The following is a 21,112-nucleotide window of genomic DNA, read 5'->3' on the forward strand; positions in this document are numbered from 1 at the left end:
GAAAAGAGCCATATCTATCAGAAATGATCATTGCATAATCTTGTTGCTAATCAATGTTCTCTTAGTTCTATTTACTTTATTCAGCATCAGTTCATGTAAGTCTCTCCAGGTCTCTCCAAAATCATCATTTCTTATAGAACAATAATATTCCATAACATTCATATACCATAACTTAATCAGCCATTCTCCAATTGATGAGTATCAGTTTCCAGTTCCTTACCACTACAAAAAGAGCTGCTACAAACACTTTTGTACATGTGTGTCCTTTTCCCCTTTTTTAATGATCTCTTTGAGATATAGACCCAGTAGAGATACCTACAAAGGGTATTCACAGTTTGTTAGCCCTTTGGACAAAGTTTCACATTGCTCCCCAGAATAGTAGGATCAGTTCACAACTCCACTAACAATGTATTATTAGTGTCCCAGTTTTCCCACAATCCCTTCAACATTAATCATTATATTTTCCTATCATCTTAGCCAATCTGACAGGTATTTAGTGGTATCTCAGAGTTGTCTTAATTTGCATTTTTCTGAGCAGTAGTGATTTAGAGCATTTTTTCATATGAAATGTTTTAATTTCTTCATCTGAAAGTTGTCTGTTCATGTCCTTTGACCATTTATCAGCTGGAGAATGGCTTGTATTCTTATAAATTTGAATCAATTCTCTATATATTTTAGAAATGAGGCCTTAATCAGAACTCTTGGATGTAAACATTTTTTCTCAGTTTTCTGTTTCCCTTCTAATCTTGTCTGCATTGGTATTGTTTGTATAAAAACTTTTTAACAACATAATCAAAATTATCCATTTTGTATTTCATAATGTATTCTAATTCTTTGACCACAAATTCCTTCCTTCTCTACAGATCTGAGAGGTAAACTATCTTTTGTTCTTTTAATTTGCTTATAGTAATACTCTATGTCTAAATCACGAACCCATTATGACCTCATCTTGGTATAGGGTGTTAGGTGTTGGTCAATGCCTAGTTTCTGCCGTAGTATTTAAGGATCATACTTTTTATTAAAGCTTTTTATTTTCAAAACATATGCATGGACAAATTTTCAACACTGACCCTTGCAAAACCTTGTGCTCCAAATTTTTTCCTCCTCCCCACTCCCTCTCCTAGATGGCAAGTAATCCAATATAAGTTACACATGTTAAGATATATGTTAAATCCAAAATATGTAAACATTTATACAATTGCTGCACACACAAAAAAATGACATTAAAAAGAAAAAAAGTGAGGAAAAACCAAATGCAATCAAACAACAACAAAAAGAGTGAAAATGCTATGATCCACACTCAATTCCCATAATCCTCTCTCTGAGTATAGATGGCTCTCTTCATCACAAGATCATTGGAACTGGCCTGAATCACCTCATTGTTGACAAGAGCCACGTCCATCAAAATTAATTATAGTATAATCTTGCATTTACAATAATCTCCTGGTTCTGTTCATTTCACTTAGCATCAATTTATGTAAGTCCCTTCAGGCCTCTCTAAAATCATCCTGCTAAGGATCATACTTTATAATAAGGAAGCCAACGTGAATGTAACTACGTACATACAAGCTATAAACAATGAAGACTAAAGGTAATCTGAGAGTGGAAAGCATTAGTAGCTCCTGAAATAAATGGGATTTCAGCTGGGTATTGAAGGAAGCTAGGAAAACTAAGAGGTGGTGGTGATAGAGCATCACAGACATAAAGAAGAACTAGTGCAATGGTAGGGAGCCAGGAGATGGAATGATACGTCTAAATAATTGCAAAAAGGCCAGAGCCGAGCATGCTATAAAGTGCATGGAGGAAAATAATATATATGAAGATTGGAAGAAAGTACCAGTTTATTAGCAAGTTTAAAAAGTCAAAGCATTTATATTTGATCCTGGAAGTAGTTTAGAGTCACTAGAGAGGAATTACTTTTTCATGAGACTAGGAAGAAGGAGATAGTTGGGGAAAGCATCTGAGAGATGAGCATGAGAAGATAAAAGGAAATTGAAAAGCTTCAGTTTTTTTAAAGCAAAATTCTCAGCTGGGAGGATAGGAGCACAGAAAGAAGGATGGATGGGTACTAAGAGATCTGAGGAAAAATTAGGAAAATGTAAAAGGATTGCCTTGCTACAGGGAGATTACTTAACATAAACTTGTTGTGATTTTTCTCCAACTTCATCCAGCAGCATGTAAGAGCAAAAAGGTAGGAGATGGTGGAAGTAATCCAAAGTCTTATAAGTCTTATAATATAAGCACAGGAGTTGGAAAGAAGATGAAGACTCTGAGTCAGACCCTAAGCTTGTTGAGAAAGAAGGACACTGTCTTGGAGATTAGTAGACAACAGGTATACCAGAATTCTATATATATTCCTTGATTTGAAATCCCTGAGTCATCTTTTGTCTTATTTTCCCCCTCATCTCTCCCTTCATGTAACTGTCAGATCCAGTAGATTCTACCTCCACACTATCTTTGCTATGTCTTCTCTCCATTCCAAGGCCAGCACCCAGCTCTGGCCCTCATTAACTTTCATTATTACAACAGCCTTCAAAGTATTTTTTTTGTTTTGTTTTCTTTATCCAATCTCTCATGCACACTGCTGCCAGAAGTCCTACCCATGTGGTTTTTGCCATGACACTCCCTAATCGAAAGCCTTCAGTAACCCTCCGACACCTGCTGAAAAAAGAAAAAGCACAAACTCCTTAACCAGAAGGCATTTAAGGTCTTTCACAATCTGAGTGTAACTACATTTTTAGTCTTATTTGATTGTCCTCCTGTTCATGGATTCTTTATTCCTGCTAAACCAGACTGCTATCATATAATAAATATGGACTGAATGAGTCTCAAAGAAAAAGAAATTAATTGATGGTGGTGGAAGGAAAGCCTGGAAGTGGCAATGAGGAAGTAAGAGTATTCCAACTTTTCACAATAACCAGTGAGTTGGGCTGTGAGTCAAACTTCAATCTGTGCTGGAAAGTTAAAAACTGTTGAGACCAGAAAGAAATGTGCAGTCCGGTTCCTAGATTAAGAACTCAGAATGGTTAAATGCTTTCCCCAGTGTTAGTTTGCTATTAACTATCAGAGCAGAGACACTTGTCAAGTATTGGTAATTCATTTCTCCTAATTACAAACTGAGTGAGTTTTCTACTCTATCACACAGACTTTTGGGGATCTGAAGGAATGAACACATCCTTTAATGACTAGAATATTAATTGTGTTGAAAGACTTACTGTTCTTAAAAATGCATACTTTATAGTACGTAAAATAATAATTGAGAAAACAATTAAAGTGATTAATTACCATCAAAAAAGCAAGGCAGAGATTGCCATATGGGGTATTTGTACCCATTTTCCTAATACAAATATATTTTCAATTCAGTCAAACAATTGCTGATTTACTAGAAACTATTTATAATAGCCCCATATGCCAGGCTACATACATTAGCATGAAACTGACAGTTTTATAATGGAAGACACACTCATATCTTTAGAATATAGAAAAACTTATCTCAGTTAAAATGCCAAGAGGCCAATACAATTAAAATGCACTAAAAATGTGAACTAAAAAGATAATTATGTTGTATATGCTACATGATGTACTGGGAAAAAAATCAGTTCTAGGATTGACACAAATTCTATATATTCATTTTATTAAAAACTGTACTCATCAAAATACTATAACATCTAACATCATACTTAAAAAAAAAAAAAAAGCCTGGGACAGTATAATTCATTCATCATCAAGCACTAAAATGAATCATCAGGGGAGAGTCTGGATCTACATCTCTCAGGTCTTTAAAAATAAACAAAAAAAGCTATAATGTTTTATGAAATGTCTCATTGAAAGATAGTATGGTGGGGGGAGGAAGGGAAGGGAAGGGAGAGAAGAAGGATTAGTAGGAGGAAGAGAAGGAGGGAAAAAAGAGAGGGAAGAAGGTGAAGGAGGGAAGAGGAGAGGGAGGGAAGAAGAGAAGAAGGAGAGAGAGAGACAGAGAGAGAGAAGAAGAGAAGAGAAGAGAAGAGAAGAGAAGAGAAGAGAAGAGAAGAGAAGAGAAGAGAAGAGAAGAGAAGAGAAGAGAAGAGAAGAGAAGAGAAGAGAAGATTAAGTGTTGTTGTAGGATTTTTTGTTTCCTAAGACATTTCAAATGGAAACAATTCAGTTTCCTGGTACAATGCTGGTATGCTGTCCAGGTTTCACAAGTATACAACCCTGAGGTCAATACAATGGCTCTGTAGACCTTCAGTTTGGTAGTCAGTCTAATATCTCTCTTCTTTCACATTTATGAGCCCCCCAAACACTAAGCTAGTTTTGACAATGCATGTGGTCAACCTCTTTACTGTTGTTGTTGTTTTTTGTTTTTTGCTGAGGCAATTGGGGTTAAGTGACTTGCCCAGGGTCACACAGCTAGACAGTGTCTGAGATCAGATTTGAACTCGGGTCCTCCTGACTTCAGGGTTGGTGCTCTATCCACTGTGCCACCTAGCTGCCCCAACCTCTTTATCAATGTGAATAGTCCTGGAAAGTATATTGTCAAGGTAAGTGAATTTATCCATAGCATTAAAAACTCATAACTTTTCAATAAGTACTCACTAAAATGAACAAATATTAAATATTTAACAGCTGTTGATTTTCTTTTGATAAAATTTTCTTTCTACCACAATGTTGTGGTAGACATTCTTACAAAGAACAGGAGTCGCCACCAACTTGCTATAATGTTCAATGGAAACAATTACTTGTTTCTAGGTGGAAACCCAAGCGAGCAAAAGTGTAATGCAAATAAATCATAACTAAAGTTTCTTCATATCAGAAGAATTCCTGAGTAGGTATGCTGGTAAGAATAGATATCTGGTTAAATTGATTTTAATGTTACATGTTACTAATATTGAAAATGCTATAGCTATCATTCAAAAATGCTCAACATATTTCTGAAATAATTAAAAATGGTAAATATAATTTAAACATAGTTTCCAATTATGTGAATGTTAGAGGAAGCTGGCAAAGAAGAAATGGTATCTATCCTTTGGCAAAACTCCTACACTTTAGCAAAACTATTACCCTCTTTATTCCTAACAATTTAAAAAGAACTATTCTTCCTGTTAAACAGTGAACTGGAGGAAGCTGTGGATTTTTTTACCTGGAGGTCTTTAATAATGAATGATAGTAATTCGTTGAGGTAAGTTTTAGGTGGAGGAAGATGGGAAATATCATGCTGGGGATCTATCTGGCCTTGTGACTCCATGAGTAAGATGCATAATTATTTATTATCAAAATCATTCTCTCATAAATGATAACATTAATTTAAGATTTCACAAGTTGAGGTAGATACTGTTTTTAAATTCCATTAGTGTTATCATTCTCTATTGAGTAAGAACAAACCACAGGTTTGGACAAGATTTTTTAAAAAATGAGATCACACTGTTATTCTAAAGTAGACAGCATTCATTTCCTTACTGGATTTTAAGTGCCCATTTAGGTGAACAGAGCTGATTCAGCTTTTTGCTTGAAAAGCAGAATCAATCAGTCTGTCTACTTAATAACAAAGTTACAGAAAACATAAACTGTCCCTGAAAATATATACTTTTAACTACTACATAGGTTCTTTATGCTGCTCTATTCTTTTACAATTTCAATTCAAAACATAAATATTTCTTTAGTTTTGATTTTTATACCATATGTTTATATTGCATTTCCAAGAAACTTCAAATCATGTATTTTTCATTATTCCTTTCAGCTGCTATACTAATATTTTAATGGAAAATCTACTAATGTGCATTAAAATTTCTTTAGAGAGCACATATGAATAATGATGAGTATTTTACTGTAAAGCGTATACTATATATATAAAAAAATACAGTCATTTTTTAAGCCACTGATAGCAGAGGTCAGCTAAAAAACCAATGTACACAAGAACTAAACCACAAGAGGACATTTTAAATTCCAATGGCAATATGCCTTCTGAAAATCCAGGTGATTTATCCCTTCTAAATGTTGGCAGATTAGATAAATCTATATTCTGGGTGATGGCTTATTATTGTTCACAAGAATAGACAGCAGCCAAAAACTAAATGCTTACATAGTAACACACACTTCATTGTCATATTCTTTATTCAACTTGCACATGAGGAATGCTAAGTGCTCCATGATTAGGGCTTTGAGGATGAGATAAAGATTCAATATGGTTTATATTCCCTTAGTTAGATAAAGATTCAGTTGTAGGTTAATTATTAACATTCAGTCATTGGTATCACATTATATAATTTGATGATATCTCTAACACATAAATATGGAATATTAGATATAATTTCCAGTAACTAAAGACTTAAAATTGGGTCACATTAAAGAATACATTCTAGACTAATGTCTACAGTAACTTATCACTGTATATATTTATCTTCCTGCTTTCTGAGAAAACATTTTGTATTCTGACATTGAAAGTCTGTATCTTTTAATTGCTATAAAACACAGCTAAGTGCTAGGGTTGTTCTCTCCAAGGGCTGTTACATATTACTGTAATACACATCCAGGTAACGAGCTAGTATATGATTGAATTCCCTAAACATTGAAATGCTCTTGTAGTCATAAAATACATTACAGTAAACTTAAGAGCCAAACAATGTAATATATGTTAAGTAAAAAGACTATATTTCTAGTTGTTTTTTTCAAGTGTTTGAACTGAATGAACTGAAATCATTTTCACCAAAATAATAAATTTATTCTCATGTTTAAAAAAATTTAGATCTAAACCTAACTATAAATTATCTTGATGTGATAGAGATTTATTATATTTTAACAAACATCATAGTAATGCCATGAAAAAGCTTATGAATTTTTATGAACGGGGATGCTTTTTCCTTTTGTTTTCGATTTCACAAATTTGTGAATCCTAAAGCAAACTCTGAGATCATTTAATCCAATCCTTTCAGTGGATAGATATTTAAATGCTAGACTCAGAAAACTTTTTTAACCATCTTAACATTTTAATAAGTTACTATTATGAACAAATTTTTCCTGGACAGATACTACAGATGAACAACAAATTGCTTTCAGAATTTAATAGTAACAGAAAATTAGGCTCACTCACATTTGGCAAACTGAATTGTATTTAAAGATCTCAAACTTCTCTCTTAAAAACAATTGAAGAGATAGTGTGGTACAGTGGACAGAACAAGACATATGAAGTCAGAGGGTTCAAAATATACCTGAGATATTACCTCTGTGTCCTGAGGCAAGTCATAAAATAGAGAGGTTTAGCTTCCTCAGTGATGAGAATGGCCTAGAAGATTCTCACAGCCTTTTTAGCTTTAAACCTATGAGCTAATGCTGTTAAATGCTTTCATGTATCCAAAGAATTAAAGATACAGATCAAATACAGAATACATGAAGGATATTATAGAGATAGATGCATGGTGGGTGTGAATAGGTAGTAATATGTCATCAATGAAGAATTATTTAGGAGAAATAGCATAAAATATATATTATTAGGGATGTATAAATGGAAGAGAAAGAAGATTGGTCATTAGCCAAGAGTGTTGGATTACTGATGGATAGCCCACATGCTCCAATGTTATTTACACAATGACAAGAGCTTGCTCATAAGCTCCCAAACATTTTAAATGGCACCTAAGAATGATTTTTAGAACACGGAGGAAAGACATCATGCAGTATAAAAGATGCAGAAGAGTTAGGATCTATACAACTGTAAGGTATACCCATACAGATGATATAAAAGATCCAACAAATGATCAAAGCAAATATTTACTTAGTGTAAAATGACAATTACAATAGAATACATAATAGCAATTACTATTAAATCATGTAAAAAATCACCCACTAACCCATTTAATATGGCTAAATAAGAATCTGGTAGATTCTATTGTAAACTAGGCAGTATTTTAAAAACTATTACATGATGCTATTATGAGACACTTGTCAGATGTCTTATAAAATTGGGATATGCTATATCTATGCCAGTGATAGATGGCATAGAGGTTGAGAACTGCATCTGGAGTCAAGAGGACCCAAGTTCAAATTGAGTCTTAGGAACTTACTAGCTGTGTGACTGTAGGAAAGCAACTTAACCTCAATCTGTATCAATTTTTTCTCCTATAAAATGGGATAATAATAATACCTACCTCCAAAAGTTGTTTTGAGGATTGAACAAGACAATATGTGTAAAATACTTTTGCAAACCTTAAAGTGCTATGTAAATGCTATCAATTAGTAGCAATAATCCTAACTAAAATGATTTGATTTTGCATGTTTTGTTCTTAGTGAACCTGTATTTGACTGTAGTGGCAATTGTTGTTGTATTGTAGTTTGTTGTAGATTGTAGCTGACAATATCAAATAAAGAAAAAGATCCAGAAGTATTGGGGAAAAAGCCAATGGATCTGGCAGCTGGGCTATTTGTGACCTTTGGGAGAGCCATTTCAGTAGTAATAAAGTGTAAAAGAATCAAGTATAGACAATATTTCCCAGAAGTCTGGCAGTTAAGAATAAGAAAATAAGATTATTTGAAAAAGTAGCAGAGTCAAAAATGGTAGATTTTTTTTCTTTTAAGGATGATGAGATGTTAATTTGTTTTTAGGAAGAAGGAAAGAATTTGGTAAAGGAGAAGTAGAAGATTTTTATGAGAAGAAAAAGACATAGGATTTTAGTGTACAAGTAAAGGCATTAATATTTTGGAAGGAAATACATTCTATGAAAAGAAGGAAAAAAAATGGAGGAGAAAGAAAAGGAGAAGGAAAAAAATGAAGAAGAACAAAGGGGAGGAAGAAGACGAAGAAAAGGAGTACAAGATAAGTGGAGAGGAGAAAACTAGATGAAATAAGGTTAGAAATGTCATTTTTTAAAAAATTGATTAAATTTATTCTATGCAATTACAGAAGTAAATTAAGACCAATGAACAGAAGTTATATCAAACTTGATTTTATTTCATAAGAACTCCTTAACTATGAATTTTATCTGAATATAAAATGAGTTGCCACAATAACTCATTATTATTAAGTAGAGAGCCCACTATCATTGAATGTATATAATTAGAAACTTGATCACTTATTAAATTTGAGCTCTAGGGTGGGGTCCAGCTCTGAAACTTTATGAAAAGTTGAAGAAAGCTCAGATTTCTTTGGGAGATACCTAACTTAGGCCATTGAGATTGAGGACTATGTCATTTTTGCTTTTTTTTTTTTTTTTTCAGTATCAAGGACAGTGGCAGAATACAGAACATACTTAATAAATGTTTGGTGATGGATTAATGAAAAGTTGCCAGGAGATAGATAGATAGATAGATAACATTCAAGAATGTTTTTGGTTATGGAACATTAAATAAAAAGATAAAATCATAATTTTTACAAATTACAAAGGAAGCTTTGTTTCCTTACTTGGAGCTTCAATATAGTATTTGAGATAATAATGAACCACAAATTAGAAACTTTCAATTAAGGCAAATATTCACTGAAATTCTTTGTTTTATCTATTCCCATTTCCTACACACACACACACACACACACACACACACACAGAATAGTAGTTTTAAAAGCCCATACAAATTAATTATAGTCATATTAAGTATAATGTTAATAAAATATAATATGCTTCTCAATGATATTTTTAAACTGTGAATTAATGAAACACTTATTTTTCAAAATATTTCTAATCTTTTGAATTACTTTAAATGTAACACTGAATAAATTAATTTTAAAATTAAAAACTGAGTAACAAATGTAGGATTGGAACCCAAATACTGTGATTTCAAATCCAGGGCCCTTTCCCATAATCCATGAAATACTTTCTTTTTTTAGAGAGTATAAAATGAAGGAAATTCCTAACGGGTTTTGTCACCTCCTGGGCAAATTCAGAAGATTCTTTGGGTAGATAATATATCTCCCAAATCAAAGATGGAAAGGTCACCCTATCTAAGCACAGAATTTCTAAGGGAGATTTTTAATATGGCTGAAGAGGAAGGCAAGAGCTCCCAAGCAAGGGTTCCATGGAAGAATGCAAAAAAAAAAAAAAAGATGTTAGCTACAGTAAATGGAATCCTAGGATGCTTCTCTGGTACTAGATTAGTGAATTCTATCTACAAGGGAAGTAACTGAAATAGGGTCAGAAGACTTTAATTGACTCAAGTAGACTACCTGAAGTGTGTGATGGTTCTCAGAGCAAACCTGTGAGACATGTAGGTGGATATACCAAGACAGAAGGTCTTCCTCTGCTCTTTCTTGTGCCCTTTTGCCTCAGACAAATTTTTACTCATGGATTCACAAAATATTCAAGTTAGAAAGAAAATTAAAGATCACTTAATCTAACTTCATTTTGTTCTTTTTCTTCATTCAAGAAAAAAAGTGACTTGCATAGGGTCATACAGTAGTGAAAAAACTAAGACTCAAGTTATGTAACTCCAAGTAATACAAAATAAAGTGTTATATTACTTTGGTCTGTTAACACCTAAAAATAGTTTTTTTGTTTTCTCTGTAAAATTTAAAGGATGAACTAAATGATATCCCATATCCTTTATTTATATTTCTCAGACTCCAGTATTTCTGGATTTCTATAAAAATGATTCAGTGAGCTTGCTATTTACTTTTTGCTCTTACATAAAGTTAAAGAAATAGAGATGGAAGACATCTTCATAGGTCATTTAGGCCAATTTCTTCATTTCACAGATGAAGAAATTGAGGAGCAAAGAGGTTATATTTGTTCAAGGATCATATTGAAGGAACAGGAATAAAGTAAGATGGATACTCGAAAGGAATAATAATAACATTAAGGAACCCTATGCATTAGTACTAATGTTGAGAGCTAGAAACCTATACAATTATTTAGCCAGTAACATTCCTCTCCTTTATCTACTTACATATAACAATCTAAAATGATTTAGGAAAACATTCAGACCACATTTAGAAAGCAGAAAGGTAGATTATAGCATGGCTATACATGCACAGTAACCCCATGTGAGCTCTCAAGAGGTAACACTGAAATTTGAGAATGTTGTAATCACGCTGATCCTCTCAATTCTGTTGATTTTTTTTATTTTCTGGGGTTCCAGAGAAGGGAAGGTGAAATCGATAGCTTTGACAGTATACCGCCTAGGGTATTAAAAAAAGAAGACTATATTATTAATATCATATGCATTAATAAAAAGTTTACTTAGAAATGTGTGCCATGAGATTGAAATAAACTATAGTGTTTTTTAGAAGATCAACGAGGAGACAACACACTAGTGCATGTTTCAATGAGATTCTAGAGAAATGAAATGGTAGCCTCATTATTCTAAAAGAGTTAACATCATCATGTTGTTCTGTTATATAACATATAGCACCTCTTGGCTTGATTATACATGCAACCAAATTAATTAAAAAAAGAAAGCATTATTTCTTTGTCTTTTAAAAATAGTATTTAATTCCCATATAACTATGAATATATATTTGTCATACAGATGAAAAGTCCTTGACAGTAGAAGCATTTTGTATAACTGGGTTCTGAGTCAGAAATTGTGTACTATATTCAATCTCAAGGGCATAGAAACCTAAGCAATTTTCTTGTATTATTAATGGAAGTCACTGTATTATTAATAATATGCCTGGAACTAAAATGTAAATTATTAGGACACATTTAAAACTATGTCTACAATATTTGGGTATAATACTGATAGTTTCTGATATTGTTTTACTGAAATATTTTGGAAAATGTCTATAGGTAAAAAAAAATCCAGACCATAAGGACCAACAGAGATAGTACAGAAGTACTTTAAGTAAATGTTTACTATTTATCAAATTAGGCTACTTATGTGAAGTGATGAAATACGATTAATAATTACACAAGGATGTTGTTCTTCCATTTGGGGATAATTCAGGCTTTCCCTTCTTACTTTTTTGAGTTGCACATCTTTTGAACATATCTCTATTCACAGAACCTTGACCACAGTACACCTAAAAAGTACAAATAAGAAGTGCTAAAACTCAAGCACATCAGTTTTAATTTTTATCATGAGCCTCAGTTATAAGATTTGATGGAGAAAGGAAGTGACAGCTCCTGGCCAGTGTTGTTTTGGAGTTATCTACAGATTTCAATTATTCATGCCATTCCTATTTTGTGTTACCACAGAGAATCAAAAGCAGTTTTTGGTAACAGGATTATGCTGATGTCTAATTGTATGACTCCCGCCCCTCCTTCCCCCCAAGCTATTCTAAAACAGTGGTTCTCAAACTTTTCCACAGTAGTAGAAGTCTTTAATTTAAACCAAATTTTGGCAAAACCTTTACAAAATCCTTTAAAATTATCATTATTAAAACTAATTAAGAAAATACAAATTCATTAAAATAACCAACTTTGGGTGTTTCAAGGTTGCTTGAAGAACATTTTGAGAATTACAGTTCTAAAACCATTATTTTATTGGCCTGGATCAGAACGGTTTTACCTATGTTATTAAAAGTGGGGAAATGACAATAAATTTGATTATATTATTATTAAATCATAAACATATGATTGAATGATTTGAGCTCACTGGTAGAAGCTTAAGGCTTAGAAATGATATTCCTGTGTGCTCTTGTCCAATTTCCATGTCCAAATAAAAAACGATCAAAATAACCTCTAGCAATTTACATGAAATATGACTAAGAAGAAATAATTTTCTTGCACTATTTTTTCTCCTTTATGCTTGAATTTCTTGCTTTTATGTTAAGAATTAAATGGATTTTTTTCCGTGGGGAGGGGCAACCTATAGAATTAAATTGGTGATTTGTCCATTATGACCAGACTCTAAATTCAGTAACACAGTCACTTAGAAATTAACTCAATTTATGGAAATGACAATTTAAAACACCAAGCACATAATGAAAATTTTCTTAAACAAAACACTGCAATTTCACATACCAAAAAAAATTGTCAATATTGGTTTTTTTAATTATAATTTTTTGTTGACGGAACATATTGCCTGGGTAATTTTTTACAACATTATCCCTTTCACTCATTTCTGTTCCGACTTTTCCCTTCCCTCCCTCAACCCCCTCCCCGCTAGATGGCAAGCAGTCTTATGCATGTTAAATATGTTATAGTATATCTTACATACAATATATGTGTACAGAACCAAACAGTTCTCTTGTTGCACAGGAAGAATTGGATTCAGAAGGTATAAATAACCTGGGAAGAAAAACAAAAATGCAAACAGTTTATACTCATTTCCCAGTGTTCCTTCTCTGGGTATAGCTGCTTCTGTCCATCATTGATCAACTGGAACTGAGTTAGATCTTCTCTTTGTCGAAGACATCCACTTCCATCAGAATACATCCTCATACAGTATTGTTGTTGAAGTGCATAATGATCTCCTGATTCTGATCATTTCACTTAGCATCAGTTCATGTAAGTCTCTCCAAGCCTCTCTGTATTCATCCTGCTGGTCATTTCTTACAGAAGAATAATATTCCATAATATTCATATACCACAATTTACCCAACCATTCTCCAGTTGATGGGCATCCATTCATTTTCCAGTTTCTAGCCACTACAAAAAGGGCTGCCACAAACATTTTGGCACATAACTGTCAACATTGTTAAGAATGAAGAAAATCTTGGCTGAATTGTTTTTTTAAAGCTCTAAAATTATTTTTAAAACAAAACATACAGCAATTTGTCTACTTACATTGCATTTAAATAAGTAAGACCATTTTAAGGCATTAATCTATATATTTTGACCTCTCTCTTATACCGATACTGTTTCTTCTGCTGGAAGTATCACTCACTATACTCTCCTATTGCACCAGCCTTTGTTAAAAAAAATTTATTTATCCTTCAGAGTCAAGCTAAAGAGCCACCCCTTTCCTGAAATCTTTTTTGATTTCTCTTCTCTTTGCTATTTTTACATCACATTGTGTATTTTTTCCTACATATATTGTAACTCTTATCTGTCTTTCCATCCTTTTTATTAGCAGAAATTTATTTTTAAATGTTTATTTCAAAACTAACTTTAAATAACATCAAAATCATGGTTACCTAGCATCTTAGTAATCTTGTGACTAAGAAGCAATCCTTAGTTCTGTACATCAAAAGATACTTTGAATTATAAAAGATCTCATGAACATCTGTGTTATATATTAACAGATTCAAATAAACAGAAACAAATTTTTCTCCACAGTAATCTACGATATTTTATTGCTCAACTATGAAACTATTCTTGAGGATAAAATAGTTTATGTAAAATACCCTACATTTTAAATCAAATGTAGCACTTTCAAATATATAGTTTGTCTACTTAATGTATATTTATTTTCAGATGATTGTTTAGGGCCAAGCTTCTTAAAGATCCCAAATGAGGTTTTGCAACTGAATGTGGGAGTCATGAAATTATGATTTGTTATCAGTAAATGTTTGATTTGTATACCCATTTTATATACCTATAATGTTGGGGCATGTAAAAATTTCTTGGATGAAAAAGGGTCATAAGTGGAAAAAGTTTAAGAAGCCCTGGTCTAAGTGACAAGAAATGAAAATGAAACTACCATTCTGCTTTATAAACTACTTTCAACATATATTACAGTACATAATACCAGTACCTATCATTATGTAGGACAGCCTAAGATACAGATGGAGACAACTGAAATAGCTTTTAAAAGAGCGTAAGATATATACTTAGAGAACTCCAGAGGATTAACTAAAAAACTATTAGGAATAATCCACAACTTTAGCAAAATTGCAGGATACATTAGCATTTTTATACATCACTAACAAAATCCAACATCAAGAGATAAAAAAAGAAATTCCATTTAAAATAACTGTCGATAGTATAAAATAAAACTACAAAAAACTTTCCACACAAATAAAGTCAGATCTAAACAATTGGAAAAAATATCAAGTGCTCTTAGACAAGTTGAGGGAATATAATAAAGATGACAACAAATTAATTTATTTAATGCTATACCAATCAAACTCTCAAGAAACTATTTTACTGACCTAGAAAAAATAACAATAAAATTCATCTGGAACAACAGAAGGTCAAGAATTTCAAGGGAACTAATGAAAAAAAAAAATCAAATGAAAGTGGCTTAGCTGTACCAGATCTAAAATTTTATTATATAGCTGCAGTCATCAAAACCATTTGGTATTGGCTAAAAAATAGAGAAGTTGATAAGAGTACTAGATTAGGTTCAAGGACAAAATAGTAAATAACTATAGCAATCTAGTGTTTGACAAACCCCAAGACCCCAGCTTTTGGGATAAGAATTTATTATTTGACAAAAACTGCTGGAAAAATTGAAAACTAGTATGGTAGAAACTAGGCATTGACCCATACTTAATACCATATATCAAGATAAGGTCAAAATGGGCTCATGATCTATACATAGAGAATGAGATAATAAATAAATTAGAAGAACATAGGCTAGTTTACCTCTCAGACTTGTGGAGGAGGAAGGAATTTGTGATCAAAGAAGAACATTATTGATCACAAAACAAATAATTTTGATTATATTAAGTTTAAAAGTTTTTAGAACACACAAAACTAGTGCAGTCAAGATTAGAAGGGAAGCGATAAACTGTGAAAACATTTTTACATTCAAAGGTTCTGAGATAAAGGCCTCATTTCCAAAATATAAGATTCAAATTTATAAGAAATCAAGCCATTCTCCAATTGATAAATGGTCAAAGGATATGAACAGACAATTTTCAGATGAAATTGAAACTAATTTTAGTCATATAAAAAGGTGCTCCAAATCATTATTGATCAGAGAAATGAAAATTAAGACAACTATGAGATATCATCACATACCTCTCAGATTGGCTAAGATGACAGGAAAAGATAATGACGAATATTGGAGGGGATGTGGGAAAACTGGGACACTGATTCATTGTTGGTGAAACTGAATAGATCCAACCATTCTGGAGAAAAATCTGGAACTAGGCTCAAAAAGTTATCAAACTGTGCATACCCTCTGACCCAGCAGTGTTACTACTGGGCTTATATCCCAGGGAGATATTAAAGAAGGGAAAGGAACCCACATATGCAAAAATGTTTGTGGCAGCCCTGTTTGTAGTAGCCAGAAACTGGAAACTGAATGGATGTCATCAATTGGAGAATGGTTGGGTAAATTATGATATATGAATGTTAAGGAATACTATTGTTCTGTAAGAAACAACCAACAGGATGATTTCAGAGAGACCTGCAGAGACTTACATGAACTCATGTTAAGTGAAATGAGCAGAACCAGGACAAGCTGCTAAGTGAAATGAACAAAACACGGCAACAACAGGACCATACAATGATCAATCCTGATGGGCGAGGATTTCTTCAACAATGAGATGATTCAAACCATTTCCAATTGTTCAGTGATGAAGTGAGCCATCTACAGCCAGAGAGAGGACTATGGGAACTGAATGTGGACCACAACATAGCATTTTTAATCTTTCTGTTATTGTTTGCTTACATTTTTGTTTTGCTTCTCAGGTTTTTTTTTTTTTTTTTCCTTTCTAGATCCGATTTTTCTTGTGCAGCAAGATAACTGTATAAATATGTATCCATGTATTGGATTTAACATATACTTTAACATATTTAACATGTATTGGACTACCTGCCACCTAAGGGAGGGGGAGAACGCAAGGAAGGAAAATACAAAACCTTCTGTAAGGGTCAATGTTGAAAAAATTACCCATGCATGTGTTTTGTAAAGGAAAAGCTATAATAAAGAAACAAAAACCTAAAACATTTTAACCATGAAAAAAAAGAGCATAAGATATATAAGGATTTAAAGAATAAATACCATATGGGAGGATCTAATTAGCTTCGTAGTTATTTTCTCTAAGTTGCTTAAAAATTTAGATTTAATATGAATACAGACTATCATTTTACCTAAAAGTTAATAAAGGACATGAGCAATGGGATACACACACACACACACACACACACACACACACAGAGTGTTCATTCAATTGTTTTCACTCTAGTTTTTGTCCTACTTCAGATGACCAGAGTAGAGGTTCCTTCCATCATTAGTGTTCTCCTAGGGAAAGCAGGACAGTATAATGGAAAATGTTGGACTCTGATTCAGGAGACAGAGCTTCTTAAGTTCAAGCTCCATCATTTACTAGCTGCGTGACTTTAGTCAAGACCCTTAACTTCTCAAAGATTCAGTTTGCTTTTTTGTAATATACTACTATTCATAATACTGCTACTCATATACTATCTACTTATAGAAAGTTGTCAGGAAAGAATTTGGACAATATACATATATATGTGTGTTGAGTCATATAAATGCAAAATATAAGTTGTTCTTATTTTCTGAACTTCATCACTTAATGTTTATGCTACTCATTTAAAAATTAGCACATGGGTATAAAATATTCTTACATTTGAATATACCTATGTATTATCCATTATGTAGAAAAAAGGAGAAATATTTTTGAAATAGTACAAAATTAAATCCATGCAGATATAAAGGAAAAACTGCCACTTGTCTTTTTAAATATTTCTCATTTAACTTTTTTGTTGTGATAAACTGGACAGGACAGCAAATTAAAAAGGCTAGCATGAGTGAGCAGCCAGAAAAAGGAAAGATTAAGGAAAGTGTAAAGAGTTTAGGCATGAAAATAACTTTGGACATGCACACATATATTGTATTTAACTTATACTTCAACATATTTAACATGTATTGGTCAACCTATCATCTGGGGGAAAGGGTGGGGAGAAAGAGGGGAAAAGGTGGAACAAAAGGTCTTGCAATTGTCAATGCTGAAAAATTACCCATGCATATATCTTGTAAATAAAAAGCTATAATAAAAAAAAAAGAATTTAGGCATGAAAATTAACAATAAATATACCTATATGGCTGGCACAGTCTAGGACAGAAAGAAAAAAAAAAGTTCAACTAATATTAAATGTCAATTTGGGGAGGTTTTAAATTACTCTTGTTTAGCTTAGTGCCTTTTCTACTGAAAATCTCTAGTTGGACAGGTTATTATTTCATAAATGGATCTAAAGATAACTTTAAAAGTAAAATCAAGAAAAACTAACGCTGACAGGTTCCCTTTTATAAGTGGGGAAATATGCTTCAGATGGATGTATTTATGGAAATAAATATATACATAATTATTATAGGTATATTTAATGTATTCAACATAAATCTTCAATGAAAATATAAATATGTTTTTCAACACAAATAATCCTAAATAAATGGAATTAAAATAGAAGTTTTGCCCTTGGCACTGAATATTGCTTGGCATTTCACATGTAAAATTCACTGGTGAGAAAATGAGGTGAAGGTTAAAGATCACTGATAGAAGAGTATTTTTTATTTTACTAGGAATGAATTTAGCAAATACTTTTAAAAAGCAGACTGACACTACTTTTTTTTTCAGGAATGTTTCTTTCTAGCTCCTGAAGAACAAATATCAGAGTATAGACCCAATAGACCCAATCAACAGATACCCTATCTCCTCCATTTTTTTAATCCAAAATTTTAATTAGAAATATATTTAATGTTTTATGTCCTAATTTCTAGTTGGGCCAGACTAATAAAACAAACACAAAATATAAAAAAAACTATTACATTACATACAATTTGCTTTATAATTTTGTTGAAGATTTCTTTACCTGCAGATGGCTGGGAAACATTCTTGAAGTCCCTTCTTTTTAACTAATGATCCTTCAAGACAATACATTATAATGTCCATAACCTTTGAAAGAAAAAGTTACACAACTGACATTACTTTTTAATAATTAATTTTCTTTTACAGTTACCACATTTAATCTCTAATTGTGTCACTTTTGAGTTTTAATATTTATAATTTTAAAAATATCTTTGAAATATTTTTCTTTAAGCTATACTTGCCAATTCTGATCCTACCAGCCTTCAGAATTATTTCTCACATTGTCACATACTATGCAGGCAAAATAAAACCTTTTGGCTACATGGGAATGATATGAGTAATGATATCCATTGGGTTCCTAGGCTTCACCTAATCCACCTAATCGGGTCAGCCGCCCTAACACTCATATCCATCAACATCGCACTGTCATCAATCACATTTATCATCTTATTCTTCTCACAATCCTAGAACCGGTGGTGGCTATGATCCAAACCTATGTTTTTACTCTACTAGTAAGCCTGTACTTACATGATAATTCTTAACTCAATCACTCTAACAGTGAGAGGTCTCTCATAACAAAGTTAAACAAGTAAAAGTTAATAGTATCATTGATCCCAATGGAAAATAAATACAACATTCCATATCAGTAGCATTCAAAACAAATTTCCTCATTGGTTGCATACAAAAATCTAAATCTTTCACTCTTTACCTTAAATCAATTTCTTCTTTGTCACAGAAAGCATTAATGTCTTCTAGAATCATGGGTGATCAATTTATTTAATCCCTGTCCAACTGAAGGGCAGTCCCTTACTTTTCAGTTTTTGTTTTGTTCTGGCCATCATACACAAAAAAAGCTGCTAAAATATTTTTTACTACATATAAGACTTTTTTCTCTTTCTTTGGTCTCCCTTTGAGTATAGGAATAATATGTCAAAGGGCATGCACTATTGAATAATTTTCTGTATATAATGCCAACTTGCCTTCCAGACTAGTTATATCTATTAACAGATCCATAATAGTTCATCAATATACCAGTTTTCCTATGGAAAATAATAGTAACATTTATCCTTTTCCTTTTCTTTTGTCATCTGTGCCAATTTTATGAGTATGAGATAGAATCTCAGTACTGCTTTATTTTGCAGTTTGTTTGAAGTGTCTGAAGCATTTTTTCACATAACTATATATAGCCTGGGCTTCTTATACTAGACCATTTATCAATTGGAAAATGCCTCTTATTTCTATATACCTCAACAAGTAGATCAACAACATCTGTGGGCATTTTTTCAATAAGAATTTCAATGACTCTCAGGATCTCCCCTTTAGCGCGAGCAAGAGTTGTAGTATGAATATTCTGCTGTGACTGGGTGTTTGCTGCTAGAGCAGTATGTCTATGTACCTACAAAAAGAATGAGATAATATTATATTGGTCACTCTGTTAATATTTTATTCAATCTTCCATTTCTATTTACTAGGCTTTTGCTTAGATATTATTACACCTTTTGACAAAATATCAGTAAAAAACATCTAACATATATAGTACTTTTAAGATTTGCAAAGCACTTAAAAATATTTTCTTATTTTATTTTCATAACAACCACAGTAGGTAGATGTTATTATTATTCCACTTTTACAAATGAGGAAACCGAGGCAGATGAGGACAAGTACTTTGTCCAGAGTCCCAAAATTAGTAAGTGTACAAGAAAAAGTTACTAAGATGTGGATTTAAGGTCTTTGTGACTCAAAACTTTCTATGCCATTTTGCTGCCTCTTTGGGTTTGGGAAAGAAGTATGTTAAAATTTACCCAATAAAAATTGCTAACTTCCAGACTATACATAGAATTATATGACTTACTAAACAATATTAACAAAAGACAACTTTTTATACTTACCATTTATAGGACAACACAGAATCAAGTATACAAAAACTTCCAGAAATAATGATTAAGTCATCAGGCAATGTGGAATACTTTCATTTTTAACATTTGTGTACATTTTACAAGAGAATGGATAGGTAAAAAAATCTTCCTATGAATTATTACAATTATGAAATGTTATATACTTATATCACATTAATGTACATTACAAATGCAAAACTCATATAGAGATATATCAGAGCATACTAATACTATTCTCCATAGAATAGGATTGAGTATATGGTGTATCTGTCTCAGATTTTAGCTATAAATGAGGATTTTTTTAAGGACATGCCAAATTTAATATGAACTATTAGAAGGTTTCAATATATTACATGTATTTATTAAGGTTAACTATAACCTAGAAGTTAATAGTGATATTAATCAGAATACATTAAGTGAAAAGTAACAGCTTACTTTTGTATAATACTTTAAGGTGTATAAAATATTTTATCAACAACAACCCTCACAGGGTATAGGGTATAAGTATAATAGTACAAATGTTAAGATTCTCATTTTACAGATGAGTAAGGTGAGATTCATAAAGGTTAACTGATTTATTCATAGTTACAAAGACATTATTCTGATTTCAAATTCAGTGATTTTTCTACTACATATAATAACTTTTTAATAAAAAGTT

At 32.1% G+C, this 21,112-nt stretch overlaps 1 protein-coding gene across 1 annotated transcript in view; it reads right to left on the reverse strand.

Moving 5' to 3' along the window:
- WDR7 (WD repeat domain 7) overlaps nucleotides 1-21,112 on the reverse strand; it is a 500,592-nt gene that overhangs the window by 83,236 nt on the left and 396,244 nt on the right. Inside the window, exons 24-25 of the mRNA XM_051969585.1 lie at nucleotides 19,806-19,955; nucleotides 18,564-18,646 (exon numbers count right to left, since the gene is read on the reverse strand). Coding sequence (XP_051825545.1) covers nucleotides 18,564-18,646; nucleotides 19,806-19,955 — 233 coding nt within the window. The remainder of the gene's footprint in view (nucleotides 1-18,563; nucleotides 18,647-19,805; nucleotides 19,956-21,112) is intronic.

This window comes from Antechinus flavipes, chromosome 1 (genome assembly GCF_016432865.1).
Source record: "Antechinus flavipes isolate AdamAnt ecotype Samford, QLD, Australia chromosome 1, AdamAnt_v2, whole genome shotgun sequence".
NCBI classification, from domain to species: domain Eukaryota; kingdom Metazoa; phylum Chordata; class Mammalia; order Dasyuromorphia; family Dasyuridae; genus Antechinus; species Antechinus flavipes.